Source organism: Pan paniscus, chromosome 1 (genome assembly GCF_029289425.2).
Source record: "Pan paniscus chromosome 1, NHGRI_mPanPan1-v2.0_pri, whole genome shotgun sequence".
NCBI lineage: Eukaryota > Metazoa > Chordata > Mammalia > Primates > Hominidae > Pan > Pan paniscus.
Window position 1 is genome coordinate 108201525 of NC_073249.2, and position 26165 is coordinate 108227689.

The 26165-nt window shown below is 39.5% G+C and overlaps 1 protein-coding gene and 1 pseudogene across 1 annotated transcript in view; both read left to right on the forward strand.

The window, feature by feature from the left end:
• LOC100980207 (elongin-C-like) overlaps nt 1–10434 on the forward strand; it is a 52019-nt gene extending 41585 nt beyond the window's left edge. Inside the window, exons 4-5 of the mRNA XM_008973493.2 lie at nt 8523–10015; nt 10321–10434. Of these exons, the coding sequence (XP_008971741.1) occupies nt 9839–10015; nt 10321–10434 (291 nt within the window). The 5' untranslated portion in view covers nt 8523–9838. The remainder of the gene's footprint in view (nt 1–8522; nt 10016–10320) is intronic.
• Nucleotides 10435–15983: 5549 nt separating this feature from the next.
• LOC100979859 (CCR4-NOT transcription complex subunit 7-like) lies at nt 15984–18389 on the forward strand (annotated as a pseudogene).
• The last annotated feature ends 7776 nt before the right edge of the window (nt 18390–26165 follow it).

Sequence of the window (26165 nt, forward strand, 5' to 3'; positions counted from 1 at the left end):
TATGTTACTAGGCTGTGAATTTTAGTCCTCATTATACTTCTATGAGTCAGGGACTTCCTTTTATCACAGGAGGAAACTGAGGTCTAAACAGACTAAGTAACTTGCCCAAGTTCATAGAGCTCTCAAGCTGTAGGCCTTAGATCTTAATGAAGTTGTGCCTGACTCCAGAATACACACCTTCACATTGTACTGAATGAATGAATGAATGAATGAATGAAGAGTGAGTGGATGAGTAAGCTGAGGCCCTGCTCCCTCTCCCCCTTATCTTTCACTATTCCCACCCTGCCCTCCCAACTCATGTGCTGGTTCTGAGACTGAAAGATCAGAATTACATTTTTGCAGATTTCCCAAAGGAACACTGGGGCCATCACTCCCCCTAGTGCCTCAGGACACTAAGCTGGCTGGGGCATTGCCATCTGCCTTGGCCCTTCAGGAGATGTCAATGTCTAGATACCCACTTAGCTTCCTTCCTGTCACATTGATACACTCAGCATCATTTGCCTCTGAAATATGTTGTGTGAAGGGGAAAGATTTGAGAAAGCAGCATGTTTTACAGATCAAGAAGATTTCTTATTTACCAGTGTGCTAGTTTCTGTTATTTTTTTCTGTACCCTAGTGTATAATCAGAGCTCATAAAAGTGCTACCGTGTGGGAGGTCTACATTTCCTCTCTATTAAGCATCCCCAGATGTTCATAGATCCTGACACTTCATGCCTCCCGCCTTCTTTGGTTCACCTTCCAGCCTCACGGCTCCTCTTTGCTTCAGTTGAGGAGCCCAGCATGTCCCACTCTGTGGTTCACTAATCAGTCATCATTCCCCAACGTCGCAACTCAATGTCTGCCTAAAAGTCTGTTTCCCCCTTTATGTGGTCAGGTGTCTGTTATCTGCTCATATTCAGAAATCACTCTTTTATGAGAACCTGACTCCCAACTGCAGATGGATTTCCTTGCTGCTTTTGGAAATCGCTGATAGCACTTCCTCCTTGGTGCAATCAGAGGAGTCCCTGTGTGGTACATGCTGACCCAGTGGCTAGACAGGGGTTCATCAAACATTTTTATACATTGCGGTTGGCAAACTCTCAATTTCAGGAGATGCTGTGATGAAGCAAGGAAACACTGTGGTCCTCCAGATAGGTCTGATGGTCTATTGTTGCAAAGTATCATACCCAAAGGATGCTTGGGATGGCCCAAGTAGGGGCTTTTCCCATGAATCCACTCAAGGACCAGCTCCACAGGCTTACAGCTCTGGCCTGAGGGCTTTGATCTTTATAATTTCAGAAAGGACAATGCAGGGGCTTAGGATGATCCAAGACTTGGAGTCTGCAGAACCGGGATCGAATCTCACTCTGCCATGTACTAGTTCTGTGATATAAAGAAAATCACTGAAATTCAGGGCTTCATTGTCTTCACTTACGAAATGGGAATAGCAAGAACAAAAATCACTTCACAAAATTATTGTGAGAATTAAATAAGTGAGTATGTGTGGATGTATTTGGAACAGAGCAAGCTTTTATCAAATATTAAATGAATTTCCGAAGTGAAAAAAAATGAAGATGTCCTCTTTCATTTTCTCTTCTCGCCATTAAGAAGAGAAATAGCATCGCCACAGGTGAGGGGCCTGCACCCAAGCTCAAGAACCACTCTGTTGGCATGATGGCAGGACTCAGGCCATCCTAGTCCTAGTTTCTTGACTCTACCTAGCCAAGAAGTCTCGTGTCACTTCTTTACTCCTTTATTTTAAAATTTTATTATAAAAATTTTTAAACATACAGAAAAGTAAAAAGAATGGCATAATGAAGAATCTACTAGCTAGTTCCAATTATTAGCACTCTGGCATATTATAATATGAATGCATATATATGTATGTATAATATGTACACATGTACACACACACACACATATCTATTTGCTAAACTATTACAGACATAATGGTTCTTCATTCCCAAATACTTCATCAAGCATCTCTAAAAGTTGTCATTGTTTATATAATTACAGCAATATTATGCAGTAACCAAATTAATAGTTCCTTAATATCATTTATTATCTAGTTCATGTTAATACTTCCCCAATTATTTCCAGAATATATATTGTAACATTTTTAGAAATGGGGATCCAATCAAAGATGCATTTAGTTGTTAAATCTTTCAAAATATGTAACAGACCACTTCTCCCACTCCCAGCCTACTGCCACACACTTTGTTCACTTTCATACTAAATTCGACCCCTGGGCTATGACAGTGATCCATCAGCTGGCATCAGCTGGCACTTGAGCTGGCTTCCGAAGCTGGCTTGGATTGACAGAGCACAGCAGTGTGTGAAAGAGGCCTGAAAAAGGGAGCAGCATGGGTAGAGACACAGAAGGAGGGGGGCCTGGAGTGTGTATAGGACACTCTGAGCTGTTCAGTCCAATTAGAGGGCGGGAGTGTCCTACTGATACAACCCATCATGGTGGAAAATACAAACTTGTAGTCCATTTCCAGAAAGACCTAACTTGTTGTCAACCATGGGTGTACTAGGTATCCAGAAGTCAGAACAAACATTTCTTCACTGTTACCTTGGAGTAGAGCTGCCTTTCCCTCAAAGAGTTACTGGGAGGTCTCTTTCCCCTCTAGTCTTCCTCCTTCATGTTGGACTCCTCAGCCTCTAGGACCTTGGCTTAAGTTCACTGCCACCTTCTTAACCTTTGTTGCCAAGCCCCATGTCCCTGGAGCTATGCTTTCATTAAAGAGCAGCCTCTACCAGGCAAGCTGGTGTCTCTCCTAGTAAACCGATTGCCTCTCATAGCTTTGATTCCTTATCATGCTAAAATGCACTAAGGATAGGGATGGTGAGAGGCAAGAGGGGTGACGGGAGCAAAGAACCCTGCACTGATAATTGAGACAGGCAGAATTCCCAAGTGGTAGAAAGTGGGTTTGGAAGCATAGGTTGAATTTGGTCACCAAGAATTTCTGAGCCAGGGAAAAGCCTAGTACGAACACTTGAAATGTGTCAATCTTGGAGTGAAGCATAAAGTAGGCTGGAAAGAAGTAACTAAATATGGGGAGATTCCGGTGGAGAGGCTATCTGGGAAGTGGTAGGTAACTCTGAAAGCATGAATACCACTATCCAAAGAGAATGCTGAGATAGAGAACACTGCTAAGGATGACTCTTCAGGGCACACCCACGAACTGGGAGGTCAAAAGAAGCACTGAGGAGAAGGTAAAACCAACTCATTCTGAGAGGGAGGAGGAGAACCAGCCCATCCCTGTATAACAGTAACAAGTGGAGAGATTTTCCAAAAGGAAAGATTGGTAGTAGTATCCCATGAGGAACTGCTGTTGTAGAGATAAGACCTGAGCAAGCTACTTTGAATGGGGTGTCCAACAGGCAACTTCCTTCAGGCCACCACTGGTCCATTGGCATCTGTCTTCCTTTCGGGGTCCTCCTCTGCCAGCCATATTCATCTCTCCACTGAACTCTGGGTCCCATCCCCTTCTGCCCCCTCGCTCAATCAGTCTCCCATCTCCTGTCTTAATCCTCAGCCAATATAAGAGGCTCAAGACTCTTCTATCTTAAAAATGTAAACCAACCAACCTCCCTCAATCTTACATCTGCATCCAAATCTTGTCTTCACTCTCTATTATGCCACATTCAAACTCTTTGAGGAACTTATCTGTGTCCATTTCATCTCCTTTCATTCATTTCTTACTGCTGTCCCTTTCATCAGTGCTATCCTCATTAGGTTCACTGATGCTCTCCATACTTTTCAGTCCAACAGGCAATTTTCTGCCTGTATCTTATCTGGCCCTGTAAGTCATTTGATAATATTAATTAATTTCTTTTGCTTACGATCGCCTCCTGCCCTGCTTCCGAAACAACACTTCTTCCTATTTCTCCTCACACCTCTCTGTGTGTTCCCTCTCCATCTCCTCTGCCTTGAAATGTGTTGGACTCCTTGGGCTCTGGGGCCTTGGCTTCACTTCACTGCCACCTTCTTGATCTTCATTGCCAAGCCCCATGTCCCTGGGGCTATGCTTTCATTAGAGAGCATAGCCTTGAGGTCTGTCCTCAGTCCTCTGCTCTCTTTATGCAGTACAGCCCTGTTGGGCACCTCTCTATAGGCCCATGTGGCCACCACCATCTTTATGCTGATGAGCCCCTGATCATGTCTCCATCTCCAGGCCTCTCCCCTGGGTGGAATCTAATTGTCTACTGGACAGCTCAACTTTTATTCAGCAAACACTTATATACTATGTGGCAGGCACTGTTCTAAGCACTTTATAAAATATTAGCTTACTCAGTGCCCTATTTACTGGAATTTGAAAGTTTGTCCTCTCCCAAATGCATGTTGAAACTTAATTGGCATTGCAACAGTATTAAGAGGTTGGACCTTTAAGAGGTTATTAGGCCATGTGGGCTCTGCCATCATGAACGGATTAATGCTATTATCAAGGGAGAGAGTTTATTATTGTGATAGTGGATCTCCTATAAAAGGAACGTTCTCTATCACTCTCTTTTTTGGAATTATGCAGCATCTTTTGCCAGTTGTCAACACCTTGCTATTGGATTTCTCAGCCTCCAAAACTAGAAGCCAATAAATTTCTGTTCTTTATAAATCACCCAGTCTCAGGTATTCTGTTATAGCAGCACAAAATGGACTAAGACAACATTCAAAGTTGAAAATTGCCATGACCAAATAATGAACGCACCCCCTTTCCACCAAACCCCCTTCTCCTCACTCTCCTTTGAGGTTGGTCTTAGAGAGAGGCATCTACCACTCATGCAACTGCTCCAGCCAGAAATGAGTGGCTCCTCCTAGACACATCTCTCCTGAACCACCCAATCCTTCACCCTCTCTGCTCCACAGTCAGCAAGTCCCAAGACCTGTTTATTCCTCCTCTTTCTTACCCACCCCTCCCACATCCACTGCCACTACTTTAATTCTGCCCCTCACCACACCTGACCTGGATTCTCACAACAATTAGAAAACTATCCAAATGCTTTCTTCTCTTTTTGGAGACTGGGTCTTGCTCTGTCACCCATGCTGGAGCACAGTGGCATGATCACAGCTCACTGCAGCCTCAACTTCCCAGGCTCTAGCGATTCTTCCACCTCACCCTCCTAAGTAGCTGGGAACACAGGCACACACCACCATGCCCGACTAATTTTTGTATTTTTGGTAGAGTCAGGGTTTCACCATGTTGTCCAGGCTGGTCTCAAATTTCTGATATCAAGTGATCCACCCGCCTCAGCCTCCCAAAGTGCTGGGATTACAGATATGAGCCACCACACCCAGCCTCCAAATACTTTCTTCTAAAATACATTCTGATCCTGTCTCCACATGTACCCTCTGCCCTCCTGCTTAAAGTCCTCCTATTTCTTCCCCAGATTACAGAATGAATAAAACTCAAAGTCACAGGAAATAAGATAGGAAAGTCCAGGGAAGCTCCCAGATGGCTATCTCATGCTTCTGCACATTCCTACTAAGCCCTTCCCCTCTTCTCTTTATAACCATCACAGACTCCTCCCAAAGTTAATTTTTCTCTCAGAAGCCTTCTTTATTGATTTGACCAACCCCATGGGTACTTTCACAGCACACATTATGTATTTATCTATTGTTGCATGTATTGTTCTCTCTTCCCATTGTTTATTTATTTGCTGGTCTCATCCACCAGCTGCAAACTTGTTAAGAGGAGGGACTGAGCCGTATTGAACTGTGACTCTCTAGTACTTCAGAAGCTTCTGTTGAATGAATGAATTAATGACAATAATTGTGTGATATTATAATTGAATAATTGACTGTTTAAGGGTCTGTGATCTAGGATCAATCCACCTCATTTAAAATCCCATTTCAACTGTCATTTACAAGATCTGTTCATTTGGGCACATATCATAATGCCCTATGGCTCACTTTTCTTGTCTATACAATTAGGATTAATAAGAGAACCCATAGGTTCACTGTGGTAATTAGATACTCTATAAATTATTAGTAAAATAACTAACATGTGAGTACTTAATAAATGTTTGCTATTACCATTTTTAAATTGGGAAATCAACTACTTTTCAGGTACTTGGAAGTACTTTTTTAAAATGCAGATTGAATATTCTTCCTGCAAAAGTTGTTATTAATTTTAATACTTTCTATAAATTGTCTTCATTTTTGTTAATTTGCAGAATTAAAACTTGATCTATAGCAAGGAAAAGTTCAGCTCAGCTCTTGGCATAATTATCACAACTTCCAAAAAATGAGGAGCTGAATTAATGAGATGATGTTACCCTGTTGGAGGTCCCAGATTCAGATGACTGAGGGATATAATCTTTCATTCCAGGGACAAGGGGAGGCGGTGGGAATCTTGCCCCTCACTTATGTTTACTGCCGTTTCCTGAGTCAGAAGAAGCTCAAAGATCAAGGTGTACACTCCAGAGACCCACTAATTGTGTTCACCACTGCTCCCCAGCACATTTCAGGGACAGCCCTTTCTTTCACTGGTTGGAAAGAGCACGAAGTTGCAAGCATGTTTAATATGTGAATGCAATGTTAGGAATACTGCAGACCACTTAAATATCTTCTGAGACTAAATACAAATAATTTCTGACTCAGCCATAGATTTGGAATATAATACAGGTGAGGAATAACCCCCTCAAGCATACAGGAAGCCTGACTGCAGAATTTTGAAAGCCTGTCTTGGCTACTGAGAGATCATTTCAACAAATGATTAAACAGTATCACAAACTTAGTTGACAAACCACTGATCAGTTCAATTTTTTCTATTAATACCCTTTTACCTGCATGAACATTTATGTTTGGACCCAATCCAGCTGTTGCTGCTACCAGATGGTTTATAGATGCATGCTGAAACACATCTAAGAAGTAACATCTGGAAATCTTTGAATTGCATTCTTCCTGCTAAAATATCCCTGGGGGAACAGGGGCCTCAAAAAGAGAAAAATCCAAATCTTTAATGGTTATTGTGAAGGGTGCAACATATTAAAGTTTTTCTGTCTTAATTAAAACTTCCAGAGAACAAAACAGAAATTGACCTAAAATTCGAATTGAAAAGGCATTAATTCCATGTGTAAATGAGTATCACCTTTTCAATTGTATTATTAATATGTCATTCTTCATCTTTATGAGATTGAAGATTATGAGGGCATCATCTTTAATACAAGTTTATAAAAACATTCAACCACTTGAAAGATCTGTGTTCAAAATCCTTTGTCTAGCAGTGGCGACAGATTTGCACTGACCCTTCATGGATATGTCTGCACCAAGGGACCTGGAGCAAAAAATCTCCCTGGATTGTTGCAAGGTTTAATGAGATAATGTACACGAAAGAACTTGCAAAATGAAGAGCACTTTATAAGCTGTAAAGGTCCACATTAAAACAGACTGCTTGGACCAGAACTCACAGTACAGAAAATAGTAGAGCAAAGCAAAAGTGATTTGCTCAGGCAGGTACAAAACCACAATTCAGTGTTTACGAACCAGTGCTCAAACTACCAACGTAATATGTTGGCTTGCATCATAGACCTGTTGTTGGGGGGTGAAGGTGGGTCTAGTTTGTTGTCGTTGTTGTTGTTTTTAATTTTAGAGCAGTTTTATTTTTTCAGACAACTTGAACAGAGTACAGAGTCCCCATAGACTTCCCCTCCCTCTCTTCCCCTGACACCTCAGCAGTTTCCACTAATAACATCTCCCATTAGTGTAGTATATTTGTTACAATAAACAAATCAATACTGATACATTAGCTAAATTATTACAGTTTATTAACTAATTCGATACATTATTAATTATAATCTAGATATTAGTATATTATTAACTGAAGTCCACAGTTTACACATGGTTCTCTTCCTGTTATACAGTTCTCTGGATTTCATCTAAACTTTGAAATTACTCCGTATAAGGCTGGGCGCGGTGGCTCACGCCTGTAATCCCAGCACTTTGGGAGGCCGAGGTGGGCAGATCACCTGAGGTCGGGAGATTGAGACCAGCCTGACCAACATGGAGAAACCCTGCCTCTACTAAAAATACAAAATTAGTCAGGCGTGGTGGCACATCCCTGTAATCCCAGATACTTGGGAGGCTGAGGCAGGAGAATCGCTTGAACCCAGGAGGTGGAGGTTGCGGTGAGCTAAGATCGCACCGTTGCACTCCAGCCTGGGCAACAAGAGGGAAACTCCATATTAAAAAAAAAAGAAAAAGAAAGAAAGAAAAGAAAAGAAATTGCTCCATATAGAATGTTATTCAAATTTGGGACTTCCTTCTCTACTTGTGGGTTTCAGATTTTCTGAGGCCACAGAATTTTTATAAAGGGTCCATAGATCCTGTGCAAAGCTAGCCTTTAGGGTAGACTGGACAATGTGCTTTTACTGGGCCTTGGAAAAAATATTTATTAATGAATGAGTGAAAAAGTATTCACTTATTCATTTATATACTGCTGTATTTCAAAATCTGTAAATGCCATTATATTTCAGTTATCTATACTGTGTTACAAAACACACCAAAACTTAATGGTTTAAAACAACGATTTTTTATTTCTCAGAATTCTCTGCATCAACTAAGTGGTTCTGCTGGTTGTGTCTGGGATCATTCACATAGCTGCATTCAGTCAGCAGAGAAGCTGGTGATTGGGCTGATGGCTCATCCTCAAGAAGACTAGATCAGCTTCCTCACATAACGGCAGCCAGGTTCCAAGGCAAACCCCAGTGTGCAAGTACTTACCAAGTCACTGCTTGTGTCAAGTTTACTGATGTCCCCTTGGTCACAGTGCTAACACAGTAAAGTCCATAATTAATGTGTCAAGAAATTGAACCAGGAGGTTTGATTTTCTGTGGACAGTGTAACAATCTACAATGTTGTAATTAATTATTCGTAAATTCATGTAAAGGAGTTATTGAGTCCGGGCGTTGTGGCTCATGCCTGTAATCCCAGCACTTTGGAAGGCTGAGATGGGCAGGTGGATCACTTGAGGTAAGGAGTTGGAGACCAGCCTGGCCAACATGGTGAAACCCGTCTCTACTAAAAATACAAAAATTAGCTGGGCATGGTGGTGCGCGCCTATAATCCCAGCAACTTGGGAGGCTGATGCAGGAGAATCACATGAACACAGAAGGTGGAGGTTGCAGTGAGCAGAGATCGTGCCACTGCACTACAGCCGGGGTGACAGAGCGAGACCTTGTCTCAAAAACAAAAAAAACAAAAAAAAAAAGGAGTTGCCGAATCCATAATAGGTTTTCATCAGATGTTTTCTCAATCATCAGAATTTTCATTAAAACTTCAGATACTCTTCTGAGAATCCATTAAATTGTCTGACATTGTAAAGAGATCTCTGTAGTTAAAAAGGATGGGAACCTCTAAATAAATGCACCATCTGCTAGGAATTTAAAATATTTGGTCTCATTGATGTTTGGGATGAGATTTGACATATTTGGCAAATGTTGCTTTAATGTTTATTATGTTTTCCACCATACTTAGGATCATGAGTGTTAAATAAAGAATGTTTAAAAAGTTAATTCATTATTGCTCCTTTGCTAAAAGAATAAAATGCGGAATTCGTTATTTCTCATCCAAGGCGGACTATGTCACCTGAATGCATCAAGCCCACCCCTGGCTCCTATGGCTTTAATGTGGCAGAAATCAAGGATAAAGCACCAAAAGTCAGGAACCCGTGGGGGCAGGCAGCTGGGAGTAGGGCGGCAGCCCTGGAGTAGTGATTGTGGCAGTGCACATGGACACAGCTGCAGCAGCTGTGGGGCTGCCAAGAAACTACTAAAGTTCCTGGTGAAGCAATGTAGAATTTGATAAGAACATATAGATGGAAGGAAAAAAACCTATGGTGACTGTGAAGGCCCTGATGCCATGTATGTCAAATTGATATCATCTACTGGTCACAAAGTTATTGTAAAAAGAGAATATGCAGTAACATCAATAACAATAAAGGCTATGTTGAGTGGCCCAGGTCAGCTTGCTGAAAATGAAATCAGTGAGGTCAGTTTTAGAGAAATCTCTTCACATGTGCTATCAAAAGTATGCATGTAAGCTGCATGCTGTGGCTCAAGCCTATAATCACAGCAGTCTGGGAGACCTAGGTGGGAGGATTGCTTGAGCCCAGGAGTTCAAGACCCGCCTGGGCCACAGAGTGAGACCCCGTCTCTCCAAAAAAAATTAAAAATAAGCTGGGTGCAGTGGCATACACCTGTAGTCCCAGCTACTTAGGAGGCTGAGGTGGAAGTATCCCTCAAGCCCAGGAATTCAAGGTTGCAGTGAGCTATGATCATACCACTGCACTCTAGAATGGGTAACAGAGCAAGACCTTGTCTTTAAAAAAATATATATGCATATATGTTACATACAAGGGTCACTACACTAACAGCTCCACAGAGATTCTCAAATTCCCAGCTGCACCTCAAATTGCACCAGAATTGCTGATGACTGTGAACTTCCTAGATTGTTAAATAAATTATAATAATTTTTTAAAGTACCAAAAGTTAACCTTTGAACAATGCAACAATCCGAAAAGCTGGCAACCGACAAATATATAATCTCTACTTTAAAATGATGTTTTTAATTATGAAGCCAAGAATGTAAAATGATGTAACATAAAGTTTCTTTATCCTCATATCTGCTTTCTGAAGTGACAATGACTATAAAGTGAGAAGGGCATCAATCGGTAACAGAACAGGCAAGGGAAATAGAGGGTGAGTAAATTGTTACATTGACCAAGAATCTAATAATCTTGTTCACAAGGGTGAAATCAAAAGTAGGAACTTAAGTTTCCTGGTGAGTTGGATACCATTCCATCTTCATTGGTGATAATGAATCAGTACTCTGGGCAATCAATGATCTCACCAGGTGGGCAGACTCAGAAGGAGGAGCCTTAGTTCCTTTCTAAGGGAGCCTCCCTGCGAGGATCTACACTACACAAGTGATTAAAAAGCAATTCATTGGCTTGTGGCCACCTGCTGACACCATCACTCCAGCAGACTCTGACAGCTGGAGAATTGAGTTAGTTGTTGTTTATCCCCATCTTTATTGGTGCCTCCCTGGGGTGTCTGTACCCCAACCCCACAGTTTTCTAGCTGGGCCTGATGTTTCTCTTTAGACATTTCTAGCAGACCATTTTCTCAGTTTCTCCTATGTGGCTTAGCAATTCTCTCTAATGTCCTTTTTGTTTCATAGTTCTTTTCATTAATTTACTCAAAATGCATTGAATGGCAGGTGTGTTCAAGGCCCCACGCTAGAGGAGTTATACAGTGGAAATGCAGTTGGTTAAGAGACAGATATCATTAAATAGTTCTCAAAAAAGTAGTGAGTGCTAATCTAGGAGAACAGGTACCTGGACAGCGTTGGCCAACCCAGCTTTCTCCCTTGTCACTTACAGAATGCAATGTCCTGGGATAAGGAGGAACGTCCAGAACAACGCAAACTATGCCCTTGTTCCTACTAGAACAGGGTGTTCTGCAATCCTTATGTTCTACAATCCTTGTGTGAGCCCAGAAATGCTCAGGGTATAAAACCCATGGCAGAGCGACTGCAGGGTCTCTCAGCTGCAGAGTGACATGGAACACAGGCAGACAAGATTCCATCTGCCCTGGAAAGTTGTATTGAGCCTTGCTGGACCAAATCCTTGGTTTCTTTTTTTTTCTTTTTCTTTTCTTTTCTTTTTTCTGTTTATCTGTCAGTAACAAATCTGCTTTGACTAACTTGTTGATCATGGATTCTGTCTCACTGGACTAGGCCTACAAACCTTTGCAGTAATAAATGTCCCAAGTGGTAGAATGAAGGGTCAGAGGAAAGAACTATTCCATTATGCTCTTCCTTCAGTGACCACTGTTTTCCAGCTTCCTTCATAAGCTCGTTTTCCTTTCTGCCAGTACTCACTTTCCACCCTCTTTTCTACTTACTCACTAGGTAATGCATCTATTCATTTGGCTTTAACACCTAATTCCCAACCCTGACCATTCTCCTTAACTCCCACCCATATTTTCAACTATCTGTTAGATGTTACTACTGAAAGTTTATAGGTCTTCTCTTATGCAGTATGTCTAAAACCAAAGTTATTTTTCTGGAACTTACTGATCCTCCTGTATTCCCAGACTCCAACAATGGCTACAAGCTAGAAACCTTAAGTAGTTTTGATACATCCTATGCCTGGACTCCTAAACCTAATGCTTTGCCAAGTGTGGGTGTTTTTACCTTGGTTTTAAACTTTTTTTTAAACCAATACCATGTTTTACCCCTTAAACTCTTCATCTTATCTGCTTACTGAATCACCTGGTTGTTCTTTTTCAGAACCATTACACCAACCTGTTAACTGTACTCCCAACCTCCATCTCTTTCTTCTCAAACTATCCTCCACTGATACTAGATTGATCACTTAAATATATAAAGTGATCATGTCACTTCCCTGTTTCAGAACCTTATTATTGCACAGAGTAAAGCCCAGATTTTTTAGCATGCCAGAGAAGGCTTTCACAATCTGGTCTAATTGGTGATACATAAATACCCCCCCCAACCCCCAACACACATACATACACACATACATGTTAACTCTTCCAAAAACGTCCTAGCTTCTTAGGGAGAAAAACTTAAAGATTTGAAAATGAAGAAAAGTGATCACTAGTGGTGTCTTCCATGAAATGCTGGCTTTGTCTAGTAGGGCCTTCAGGGATGATCTGATTCTATAGGATTGTATATCTTTGATTGCCTTTAATTAACTAGGCTGTCTTACAGTTCTGTAGAAGTAGAGATTAAATTGTAGAAAATTGACAGTAATAAAAATATCTCTTCCCAAATGTTCACTCTCTGTGTCTGAGCTAGGACATCTATCTTCCCCTGCCCCTGGGACATAGGCGTGCCTGGTTCTCTGGCCTTCAAACTCAGACCCGGGCTTACACTATTTGCTTCCATGGTTCTTAGGGTTTTGGGCTCAGAATAAATTACACTGCCAGCTTTCCTGGTCTTCCAGTTTATAGACAACAGATTGTGGGACTTTTCAGGCCCATACTCACCCCTTAAATCTTCGGCTAAAGTCTTCTATTTATCAAACCCAACCAGAAGCCAGAGGACAAGAGACCCCCAGTAGTGTGCTATGTAATGACATGCGGCCTGATGCGCCATGAGGGGAAAAGCCAGCTGGTAAAGGCCACCCATGGAGATAAGCAGAGGAAAGCCAACAGAGCCTGGGCCCCTGATGACATCATCTGGCTGCTGCTTCATCGCATCATCCCAGAACCATGTTCTACAGCCTTCTTGTCAGTGCAACAGATGTCTACATATATAAATATGTAACATATATACAGATGTTTACATATATATGTAATATATATGTTACACACATGTGAGTGTGTGTGTGTATTTCACCACATCACATGGTGAAAGCAGGAGCAAGTGAGAGAGAGTTGTGGGGGGAAGGTGCCACATACTTTTAAATGACCAGATCTCATAAGAACCCCCTATTGCAAAGACAGCATCAAGCCATGAGGGATCCACCCCTCATATATATATATATTTATATATAGGCCACCAGTGCCATACTCACCTTCCAGGGACCTGGGAATTGATCTGCTCCACCTGATGCAGCTAGCACCAGTGTCCACATACATTATCCATGGGCCTAGGGACTGGCTCACCCCATTCACCACTGCCAGCACCTGTGGACACTGAAAACAGGGGCCTGAAAGCAAGCCTTTTCTGTCCATTGCTGCCACCACTGGTGCCTGAGGATCAGCCCACCTAATATTCCCATTCCCAGAAAAGTTTCATCATAACCTTCACTAACGACTGCAGTGTAAGCCACTAAGGAACTCACAAATTTCACTAATGCTAATTATCACTAAAGAAATCACATGGAAATTATATGACTGCACATGCCCAGAATCAAAGGCCGAAGCACCCTGCCTGACCAACACTATAGATAAATCTATAAGTAAAAAATCTTCCCTATGAAAGCCAATTTATAAAATTGGAAGAAGTGACTGTTACACCAGATGCACAGATATCAGTGTAAAGACACAAGAAATGTTAAAAATTAAGAAAGCATGACACATCCACAGGAACACAATAATTCTCCAGTAACAGATCTCAAAAGAAAGTTATGAAATGCCTGAAAAACAATACAAAATAACAATATTGAAGAAACTCAGTGAGATACAAGAGAACACAGATAAATAATACAAAGAAATCCAGAAAATAATTCATGATCTGAATGAGAAATTCAAAAAAGATATAGATATTATTGAAAAGAAACAATCATCAACCTAAAACAGAAGAAATCAATGAATGAAATTAAAAAAATACAATTGAGAGCATAAACAATTGAGAGCATAAACAACAGACTAGATCAAACAGAAGAAAGAATTTTTGAACTCAAAGACAGTTGTTATGAAGTAATCTAGTCAGAACCCTCCCCCCAAAAAAAACAAGGAAGAAAGAAAGAAAGAAAAGAAGAAGAGGAAATAATAAAAAAGAAAAAAAAGGACTGAAAAGGCTGCATGACATATGGGACACCATAAAATGACCAAATATTCAAATTCTGTGAGTTCCAGGAGAAGATATAGGCAAAGACATAGAAAACTTATTTAATAAAACAATAGCTGAAAACTTACTGGTATCATTTGGATGATTGTCCCCTCCAAATCTCATGTTGAAATGTAATTCTCAGTGTGGGAGGTGGGGCCTGGGAGGTGTTTGCCTCATGGCTTGGTGTTGTCTTTGTAATAGTGAGTTCCCACAAGACCTAGTCATTTAAAATGTGTGGCACCTTCCCCCCAGCTCTCCCTCTCCTGCTTCTGCTTTCGCCTGTGACATGCCTGCTCTCCCTTTGCATTCAGCCATGATTGTAAACTTCCTGAGACCTCCCTAGAAGCCAAGAAGACTCCAGCACCATGCCTCTTGTAATTCCTGCAGAACTGTGAGCCAATTAAAACTCTTCACTTTATATATTACCCAGTCTCAGGTATTTCTTTTTTATTTTTATTTTTTGAGACAGGGTCTCACTCTGTCACCCAGGCTGGAGTGCAGTGGCACAATCTCAGCTTACTGCAACCTCCACCTCCTGGGTTCAAGCAATTCTCATGCCTCAGCCTCTCGAGTAGCTGGGACTACAGGACTGCACCACCACACCAAGCTAATTTTGGTATTTTATAATTCAGTTGCCCGGCTGGTCTCGAACTCCTGAGCTCAGGCAATCTACCTGCCATAGACTCTCAAAGCGCTGGGATTACAGGTGGGAGCCACTGTTCCTGGCCTCAGGTATTTCTTTACAGAAATGCAAGGACAGCCTAACACAATTAGTGAGTTCTCGTTCTGAGTTCACACAAGATCTGATTGTTTAAAAGAGTGTGGCATCTCCCCCTCTCTCTCTTGCTCTTGTTTTTGTCATGTGACATGCTGGTTCCCTTTCCACCTTCAGCCATGATTGTAAGCTTCCTGAGGGCCTCATCAGAAGTAAATGCTGGCACTATGCTTTCTGTACAGTCTGAAGAACTGTGAGCCAATTAAACCTCTTTTCGTTATAAATTATCCAGTCTCAGGTATTCCTTTATAGTAACAAAAGAATGGACTAACACTGTTTCCAAGTCTTGCAAGACATGTAGTCACTCATACATAGGAAGCTCAAAGATCACAAAATAGATTCAACCCAGAAATGTCTTTTCAAGGCACATTATAGTCAAACTGTCAAAAGTCCAAGAGAAAAAAATAATTCAAAAGTCAGAAAGAGAACAGCATCAAGTCACATATAACAGAATCTCCAACAGGCTAACATCAGATTTCTCAACAGAAACTTTACAGGCTAGGAAAAAATGCTATGCTATATTAAAAGAGTTAATATAGCCTTTCCCAGACAAGTAAAAACTGGGAAATTATCACCACTAGACTGATCCTACAAGAAATGCTTAAGGAGTCCTACATCTAAAAGTGAAAGGATGATATCTACCATCATGAAAACACATGAAAGTATAAATCTCACTGGTACAGCACATGTACAAATGAGAAACAGAAAGGAGCCAAACATTACCACTATAGTAAACCACCAGACTGCAATAGTAAGCAATAAGAGACAAAGAAAGGAATAAAGGATATACAAAAAAACCCCAAAACAATTAACAAAATGACAAGAATAAGTCCTCACCTATCAATGACAATTTTGAACGTGAACAGATTAAATTCCCCACTTAAAATGTGTAGACTGGCTGACTAGATTAAAAACAAAACCAAAACCCAATTATATGCTACTTACAAGAAACTCACTTCACCTGTAAAGACACATATAAACTAAAAGTGAAGAAATGGAAAAAGATTTTCACACAAATGGAAATTCAAAATGAGCAGAAGGGGCTATACTCCCATCAGATAAAATAGACTTTAAGTAAAAAACTGTAAAAAGAGACAAAAAGGTCATTATTTAATGATAAAGGGATCAATTCAGCAAGAGGATATAATAATTCTAAATATATATATATTTATGTATATTTTTGTACATTTTGTACATGTATATTTTTGTACATTTATGTACATATAAATATATGTATATTTTATACATATATATGTGTATATCCAAACTTGGAGCACCCAGATGTATAAGGAAGCAAATACTATTAAGTCTATAGGGAGATAGACTACCATACAATAGTATTTGGGGACTTCAACACCCCACTCTCGGCATTGTACAGATCACCTAGATAGAAAATTAACAAAAACTTGGACATAAACTGCACTTTAGAAAAATGGACCCAACAGACATTTACAGAACATTTTATAAAACAAACGCAGAATGTACATTCTTCTCGGCAGCACATGGAACATTCTTCAGTATAGACAATACGTTAGGCCATAAAACCAGTTGCAACAAATTTTTTAAACTTGAAATTATATCAAGTATCTTATTTGGCCACAGTGAAATAAAACCAGAAATAAATAACAAGAGGAACTTGGAAAACTGTACAAGTACATGGAAATGAAACAACATGCTCCCAAATGACTGTGGAGTCAATGAAGAAATTAAGAAGTAAATCTAAAATATTCTTGAAACAAATGAAAACGAAAATACAACATACCAAAACCTGTGGGATACAGTAAAAGCAGTGCCTAGAGAGATGTTTATAGCAGTAAATGTCCACATCAAAAGAGTAAAACAATTTCAAATAAACAACCTAACAATGCACCTCAAGGATCCAGAAAAGCAAGAACAAATCAAACTCAAAATTAGTAAAAGGAAAGAAATAATAAAGATCAGAGCAGAACTAAATGAAATAGATATTAAAAAACAAAAACAAAAAAAAAAACAAAGGACGGCGCAGCACGGTGCGGCGGCGCAGCTCCTGCTCGTCTTTCCCCCTTCCTGGGCGAGAGGTGCCTATGGCGCCTGATCGCCGCCGCCGCCGCTGCCGCCGCCGCTACCGCCACAGCCATCGCCGCTGGGCTGGGTGCTGTCTCTATGGCGAGGAGGAGGAGGTGGAGCGCGAGCTCAGTGACACAAGTACATAAATAAAGGAGAAAACATTTTATGAAACAAATCTTCAATCAAGTATAACATTCTGATGCTTGGCATCGAGACCCCCTTGTGCCCTCACTACGCCAGCAGCAACTGTAGCTCATAGCCCAAGAATTTGTGAAGTTTGGGCTTGCAACTTGGATGAAGAGATGAAGAAAATTCGTCAAGTTATCCGAAAATATCATTACGTTGCTATGGACACCGAGTTTCCAGGTGTGGTTGCAAGACCTATTAGAGAATTGAGGAGCAATCCTGACTATCAGTATCAACTATTGCGGTGTAATGTAGACTTCTTAAAGATAATTCAGCTAGGACTGACATTTATGAATGAGCAAGGTGAATACCCTCCAGGAACTTCAACTTGGCAGCTTAATTTTAAATTTAATTTGATGGAGGACATGCATGCCCAGCACTCTATAGAGCTACTAACAACATCTGATATCCAGTATAAAAAACATTAGGAGGAAGGAATTGAGACCCAGTACTTTGCTGAACTTATGACTTCGGGAGTGCTCCTCTGTGAAGGGGTCAAATGGTTGTCATTTCATAGCAGTTATGACTTTGGCTATTTAATTAAAATCCTGACCAACTCTAACTTGCCTGAAGAAGAACTTGACTTCTTTGAGATCCTTCGACTGTTTTTTCCTGTCATTTATGCTGTGAAGTAGCTCATGAAGAGCTGCAAAGGTGGTGGCAGAATAGGTAGAGCTGGAACGGATAGGACCACAGCATCAGGCAGGATCTGATTCATCGCTCACAGGAATGGCCTTTTCTAAAATGAGAGAAATGTTCTTTCAAGATCATATGGATGATGCCAAATATTGTGAACATTTGCATGGCCTTGGTTCTGGTTCCTCCTGTGTACAGAATGGCACAGGCAATGCATATGAAGAGAAAGCCAGCATGCAGTCATGACATGAAATAGTCCTTTTATTTTTATTTTATTTCGAGCTACACACATGCTTGTATATAGATTTTGTCTCTGGTTGAATCCCTTGAACAACAGACAGTACCTCCCCCCATCTTTCATGGCCCATTTTATTGTCTGCCTTTCAGTACTAAGTATGACCATTCCTATCTCAGATCTTAATAAAAAGAAACACGGTCAGGTTAAATTTGGCCTTAATTTAATATAATTTAATGGGGAAAGAGACATCATATTGAATATTTTGATAAACTTTACCTGCTCGAATTTGGTTTATTTTTCCCTTTTCGTAAATTAACTAGCACTGACTGTAATTTATTTCCCTGTCTCATATCTCTCCCTTCCATTCTGCAGGCGTTTTAGCTATTTGAGATTGTGAACCATCAGTTTTGCACTTTAGAGAGTGATTCTGACTCAAAACCTCTGTTTTATCAGAAATTTTGTTTTTTCTTTATCTTATCTGGAAAAATGACCATCTGCCAACTTTACACAGTATTTACTTGTTTTTGACCCACAGAATATAGCACATTCATTGTGCAAACTGTCAATTCAGCAAAACCAAAAAAAAGACAAGAAACTACTGAAGAGCTTAGTAACTGCTGTTTCTGTACGTAGCGTTTAATCTTCCAAGCACTTCTAGTGTCTGTCAGTTTCTAATTGGCATGTGTAGGCTGCTCTGTGACTAAAGAATTTTAAAACCAGCTTTACACCGTTCAGGAAAAATCCTTTGTGATTGGATGTTTAGTATCTGCCAGGAAACTGGTACTCAAGATGTTGAAGCTACTGTTATTTTATGATAGCACACTTCCCTTGATCTGCTTCTTTTATTCCATCACTGTTTACCCTTTATTTTATTTCATTTTGTAGCCATACTTATGATACTCTTGATTTGTTGGTTACACAAATCAATTTTATTAAAATCCAAAGATAACGAGCCTTTAGTTATATTTTGTACCAAATTAAATTAAAGACAAAAATTATGCTTTCATAGTTGCTACAAAGATAAATAATGAAGAAATTTGGTACAAAACAACAAAATATAACATATATATACATATTCATTTTTATGTATGTATATATATATATATATATATATACATACAGCTAATAAAATTACCTGAGGAGTGTAATGCTTTGTTTTGTGTGTGTATATCTTTGCAATCTATTTTATATATATATTGACAAAAGAGACTGAAATATTTAGCCATGCAGAACATGTGACCAGACCAGAGCATTTGTAGGAAGACTTTTTGGTAATCATTAACTCTACCCTGAAATGATGGACTACAAGTTATAATGTGTGTTACCTACACTTCAGTCAGTAATATTAGCAAATCTCCAAATGTTAGCCACATTGTTTGTCCCCCTTGTACATTCTTTATTCATGATACTACAGTGCTGTAACTGGGTAATCCTTTTTAAACAAAAGATTATTTACAGAACGGAAGGTATTATTTGTTTTTAGAGCTTTTGTAAATAAAGGCTTCAAAAATATTTTCTTATAAAAAAAGTAAAAAAATACAAAGGATTAATTAAATAAAAAATTTGTTTTTTGAAAAGAAAAAATTGATAAACCACTAGCTAGAGTAAGAGGAAAAAAAGAGAGAAGACTCAAATAAATAAAAGCAGAAAAAAAGGAAACATCACAACTGCTACCACAGAGATCCAAAGGACCATTAGAGACCATTATGAATAACTACACATTAACAAATTGGAAAACTTAGAGGAAATGGAGAAGTTGCTGGATACATACAATCTACCAAGATTGTATGAAGAAATAGAAAGAAATAAAATAGAAAACCTGAACAGACTAATAACATTTAATAATATTGAATCAGTAATAAAATTATCCCAACAATAACAAAAAAGCCCAGGAGCAGACGGCTTTGCTGCTGAGTTCTACCAAACTTATAAAGAAGAATTAACACCAATTATTCTCAAACTATTCCAAAAATCTGAAGAGTAGGGAATTCTTCCTAAGTCATTCCATGGGGCTACCATTACCCTGATACTGAAACCAGATAAGGACACAATAAAAAATAAAACTACAGGCCAATATCTTTGATGAACACAGATGCAAAAACCTTCAACAAAATACTAGCAAACTGAATCCAACAACACATCAAAAAGATAATATACCATGATCAAGTGGGATTTATCACAGAAATGCAAGGATGGTTCAATACACACAAATTTGTTGTGTGATACATCATATCAACAAATGAAGGACAAAAACCTTATGATCATCTCAATAAACACAGAAAAAGCATTTGATAAAATTTAACATCACTTCCTGATCAAAACTCTCAACAATTCAGGCATAGAAGGAACCTACCTGCTATGGTTTTGTTTTGTGTCTCTACCCAAATCTCATGCCAAATTGTAATTCCCAATGTTAGGAGAAGTACCTGGTGGGAGGTGATTGGATCATAGGTGTGAATTTCCCCTTTGCTGTTTTCATGATAGTGGGTGAGATCCAGTTGTTTAAAAGTGTATAGCACTTCCTTGTTCACTCTCTCCCTCTCCTGCTCTGCTGTGGTAAGACGTGCTTGCTTTCCCTTCCAACATGGCTGTAAGTTTCCTGAGGCCACTCAGCCATCCTTCCTGTACAGCCTGCAGAACTGACTCAATTAAACCTCTTTTCTTCATAGATTACCCAGTCTCAGATAGTTCTTTATAGCAGTGTGAGAACAGAACGGACTAACACTACTTCAACATAATAAAGGCCATATATAACAAACCGATAGCTAATATCATACTGAATGGTGGGGCTGGGACTTAGGAGGCTAAGGTGGAAGAATTGCTTGAATCCAGGGGTTTGAGGCTGCAGTGAGCTATGATCACATCACTGCCCTCTATCCTGGGTGACAGAGCAAATGAGATCTTGTCTCCAAAAAGAAGAAGAAAAAGATACAAAATATCCAACAGATATATGAAAATATGCCCAACAACACTAATCATCAGGGAAATGCAAATCAAAACCACAATGAGATATTATTTCACCCCAGTTAGAATGGTTATTATTACAAAGACAAAAAGAATAACAAATGCTCATGAGGATGAGGAAAAAATGGAACTCTCATACACTGTTAATAGGAATGTAACTTGGTATAGCCATAATGGAAAAAATATAGAGGTTTCCTAAAAAACTAAAAATGAACTACCCTATGATCCAGCAATTCCACTACCGGGTATTTATCTAAAGGAAAGGAAGTCAGTGTATCAAAGGAATACCTGCACACCCATGTTTATTTCAGCACGGTTCACAAGAGCTAAGATAGAGAATCAGTGTAAGTGTCCATCAATAGATAAATGGATAATGTGATATATACATAATAAAATACTATTCATCCATGATAAAAGGATGAAATCCTGTCATTTGTGACATGGACAGAACTAAAGATCTTTATGTTAAGAGAAATAAGCCAAGAACAGAAAGACAGACATTGTATGTACTCACTCATATGTGGGAGCTAAAAAAAGTTGATCTCATGGAGATAGAGAGTAGAATGATGGTTTCCAAAGGCTGGAAAGGGTGGTAGGGAGATGAAGAGAGGTTGTTTAGGGGATACAAACATACAGTCAGATAGAAGTAATAAATTATTAGTTCTTAGTACCACAAAACGATGACTATAGTTAACAATAGTTTGTTTTATATTTCAAAATAGGGAGGAGAGGCTGGGCACGGTGGCTCATGCTTGTAATCCCAGCACTTTGGGATGCCAAGGCAGGGGGATAACCCGAGGTCAGGAATTCAAGACCAGCCTGGCCAACACTAAAAATATAAAAATTAGCCAGGCATCATTGTGCATGCCTGGAATCACAGCTATTCGGGAGGCTGAGGCCAAGAATCGCTTGAACCCAGGTGGTGGAGGTTGCAGTGAGCTGAGATGGTGCCACTGCACTCTAGCCTGGGTAACAGATCAAGACTTTTCTAAAAATAATAATAATAATAATAATAGGGAGAAGATTTGAAATGTTCTCAAGATGAATGATAAATGTTTGAGATGATGGATATTCTAAATACTTTAATTTGATCATTACACATTTATGCATATCTCAAAATATCACATGTACTCCATAAATATGTATAATTTTTATATATCAGTAAAAAAGAATGTTATCAGTATAGTTTACACTTTTTAAATTTTAATAAAAGTTCCTTTAAACAAACAAAAGTGTTTTCTTCCATAGCAGTAAAAATGATTCCTGTCTATAACTATGTAAATGGATTTTGCCCCACAGAGACTAGAAATCACTGGAGGTCAAATCTTGATTTAAACTGATTTTAATATCTTACCAGTTTCCTCATTATTTAAAGAGTTATATAAAGTGTTGATACATGTTTATTTTAAATTTCCATGAGAGTCATGAATTTGCCATTCTGAGACTATCTTAGCACTTTTGGAGATCATCCACTAAGCTGCTCCAGTGACTCTCCTGAAGGAGTCAGGTGAATTGCACTGCATGAGACATGCACCCCATGAGCTGCCTAAGTCCAGGCACATCTTTTGTTAGTTCTCAGAGTGGCTTCCAAGTGGCAATGGAACCTCAACTTCTTTGCTGAGTGAACTTTTAATATCAGCAGAAATTATGTTTTATTGTATGTCAGCTTAAACATAATTTTAAAGGTCTTAGAAAACATAAAACATAGAACTAATATTAAAGTGAGCTAATAAAAGGAAAATATTGGATACAAGCATTGAGTACTAAGAATAATTTTAATTTATTTTCTTTTGCTTCTTATTTTCATATGCAATAGAGCAGCTATATCTTTCAGTCATTTTTGCCACTTTAAGAAAGTATAAAAGGATTGGGTGGCTGTAGAAAGTTGTGCTTTGTGTATTCAAGATCTTTGATGATCTGCTAAAATGCTTGTATATGACAGAAGTCAATTACCTATTCCCAATTTTCTGCAAAACAGAAATTAATTACTTTGATTAAAAGTAATAATAATATAGGTGGCTAAAACTATATCAGAACAATAGTAACAAGGCAAATAACCTGTATGTTTATTTTTCAAATGAAAAGAAATAGTCCTAAAGTAACAGTTTCTTCCAGTTAGAGGAAGAAAGAGCATAATGAAGGACAAAGCTCAAGCAGAATGAATTGCATTTGCCTTGGTTTAAAGCATCTGAGTCTGAAAAGAAATTATGAAAAGAAATTATCTACTAAAATTTTGGCAAACTTTGGTCAGTTTTGATGGACCTGCTTTCTGGGTTTATTGATTAATGACTTCATTTACAACGTGAAAGGTTATTAATTATCATCTCTTCAATCTGCCTACAGATAAAAAATTCCATGTCTTAGAATAATTTCCTGTGTTTTGTTGACTTTATGATTATTAAAAAAAACAGAAGTACTAAGTTTCTGTGGAGCTGTATTATTTTCTTCGTTTTATTTTTTAATATTTTATTATAATTAGGTTAAGTTGCTAAATGTTGCTCCTCAGTCACGCAAGACCCTCTCTACATCAAGTGATCAGTTCTGTTCCTACGACCTTCTTGAATTTGCTCTCCCAAGATCAGGCCCTACATTTAGGACAAATAAAAAGTAATATTTTCAGAATATTATTTATACCTAGAACTATTATTAAGATAACCCCAAGAGCCCATGGAAAATAGCCATAATTTTTTATTTTACCTTATAACTAGGAGAGATGTTAGAGATAATTAGGTTTGCTTGGCATGCTTCGTATTTCTTAACCAGCTCAGCATTTATTGTAAGAGCTGCAGAGGAGGCTGGGTGCAGTGGCTCACACCTGTAATCCCAGCACTTTGGGAGACTGAGGCAGGTGGATCACCTGAGGTCAGGAGTTCGACCACCCTGGCCAACACAATGAAACCCCCTCTCTACTAAAAATACAAAAATTAGCCAGGCGAGGTGGTGGATGCCTGTAGTCCCAGCTACTCTGGAGGCTGAGGCAGGAAAATCTTTTGAACCTGGAAGGTGGAGGTTGCAGTGGGCCACCGAGATCATGCCAGCCTGGGCAACAGAGCAGGACTCTGTCTCAAAAAAAAAAAAAGTCGGGTGCAGTGGCTCATGCTTGTAATCCTAGCACTTTGGGAGGCCAAGGCAGGCAAATCACCTGAGGTCAGGAGTTCGAGACAAGCCTGGCCAACATGGTGAAACCCCATCTCTGCCAAAAATACAAAAAATTAGCCAGGTGTGGTGACTCATGCCTGTAATCCCAGCTACGTGGGAGGCTGAGGCAGAAGAATCACTTGAACCCAGGAGGCAGAGGTTGCAGTGAGCCAAGATTGTGCCACTGCACTCCAGCCTGGGCGACAGTGCAAGACTCCATCTTAAAAAAATAAAAAATAAAAAATAAAAAAAAACTGCAGAGGAGGAATTATTAAATCATAGAAAACATAGAAAACACTTAGCCCTCCTGGAATTAAGTTTGAATGGGTGAAATATTGTTAATATAAATATTTCAAAAACAATATGCTTTATGTGAAGGCCCTGGAGATTTTTCAGTGTGTTCACTATCCATAATATATTTTTATCCTCAAGGAAAAATATTGATCAAATGTATACAAAATAGTTATAGGCCAGGCATGGGACTCACACCTGTAATCCCAGCACTTTGGGAGGCCAAGGCAAGAGGACTGCTTGAGTCCAGGAATTGAAGAACAGCCTGGGCAATATGGTGAGACACTGTCTCTACAAAAAAATAATAATTAGCCAGGCATGGTGGCTCGTGCCTGTTGCCCCAGCTACTCAGGAGACTGAGGTAGGAAGATTGCTTGAGTACAGGAGGTTGAGATCACAGTGAGCTGGGATCATGCCACTCCACTTCAACCTGGGTGACAGAGTGAGACCCTGTCTCAAAAAAAAAAAGTTCTGTATTATACCCCAATGGGGAATTTTACTTTCCTACCTTATGATATAATTGGCCTCATCCTTCTAGTATTTCTCATCTACAAATAATTTTTGTTTTACTCTGATTCTTGCCAAACAGCTAAAAAGCTTTTAGAGGCTGTGTTTTCAACTAAGGAAAGTTTCAGAACCCCATGGAAAGTTTTGCATCAATAATTTTCAACTATTGATATTTGATATGGTTTAGCTCTGTGTCCCCACCCAAATCTCATCTTGTAGCTCCCATAATTCCCACCTGTTGTGGGAGGGACTCAGTGAGAGATAATTGAATCATAGGGGTAGGACTTTCCTGTGGTGTTCTCATTATAGTGAATAAGTCTCACGAGATCTGATGGTTTTAAAAACAGGAGTTTCTGTGCACAAGCTCTCTCTCTTTGCCTGCCACCATCCATGTGAGATTTGACTTGCTCCTCCTTGCCTTCCTCAATGATTGTGAGGCCTCCCCAACCATGTGGAACTGTAAGCCCATTAAACCTCTTTCTCTTTCCAGTCTTGGATATGTCTTTATCAGCAGCATGAAAATGGACTAATACAGTAAATTGGTACCAGGAGTGGGGTGGTGATGAAAAGATACCTGAAAATGTGGAAGCGACTTTGGAACTGGGTAACAGGCGGAGGCTGGAAGTTTGGAGGGCTCAGAAGAAGACAGAAAAGTGTGGGAAAGTTTGGAACTTACTAGAGACTTGTTGAATGGCTTTGTCAAAAATGCTAATAGTGATATGAACAATAAGGTCTAGGCTGAGGAGGTCTCAGATGGCAATGAGGAACTTGTTGGGAACTGGAGTAAAGGTGACTTTTGCTATGTTTTAGCAAACAGACTGATGGCATTTTGCCCCTGCCCTAGAGATTTGTGAAACTTTGAACTTGAGAGAGATGATTTCGGG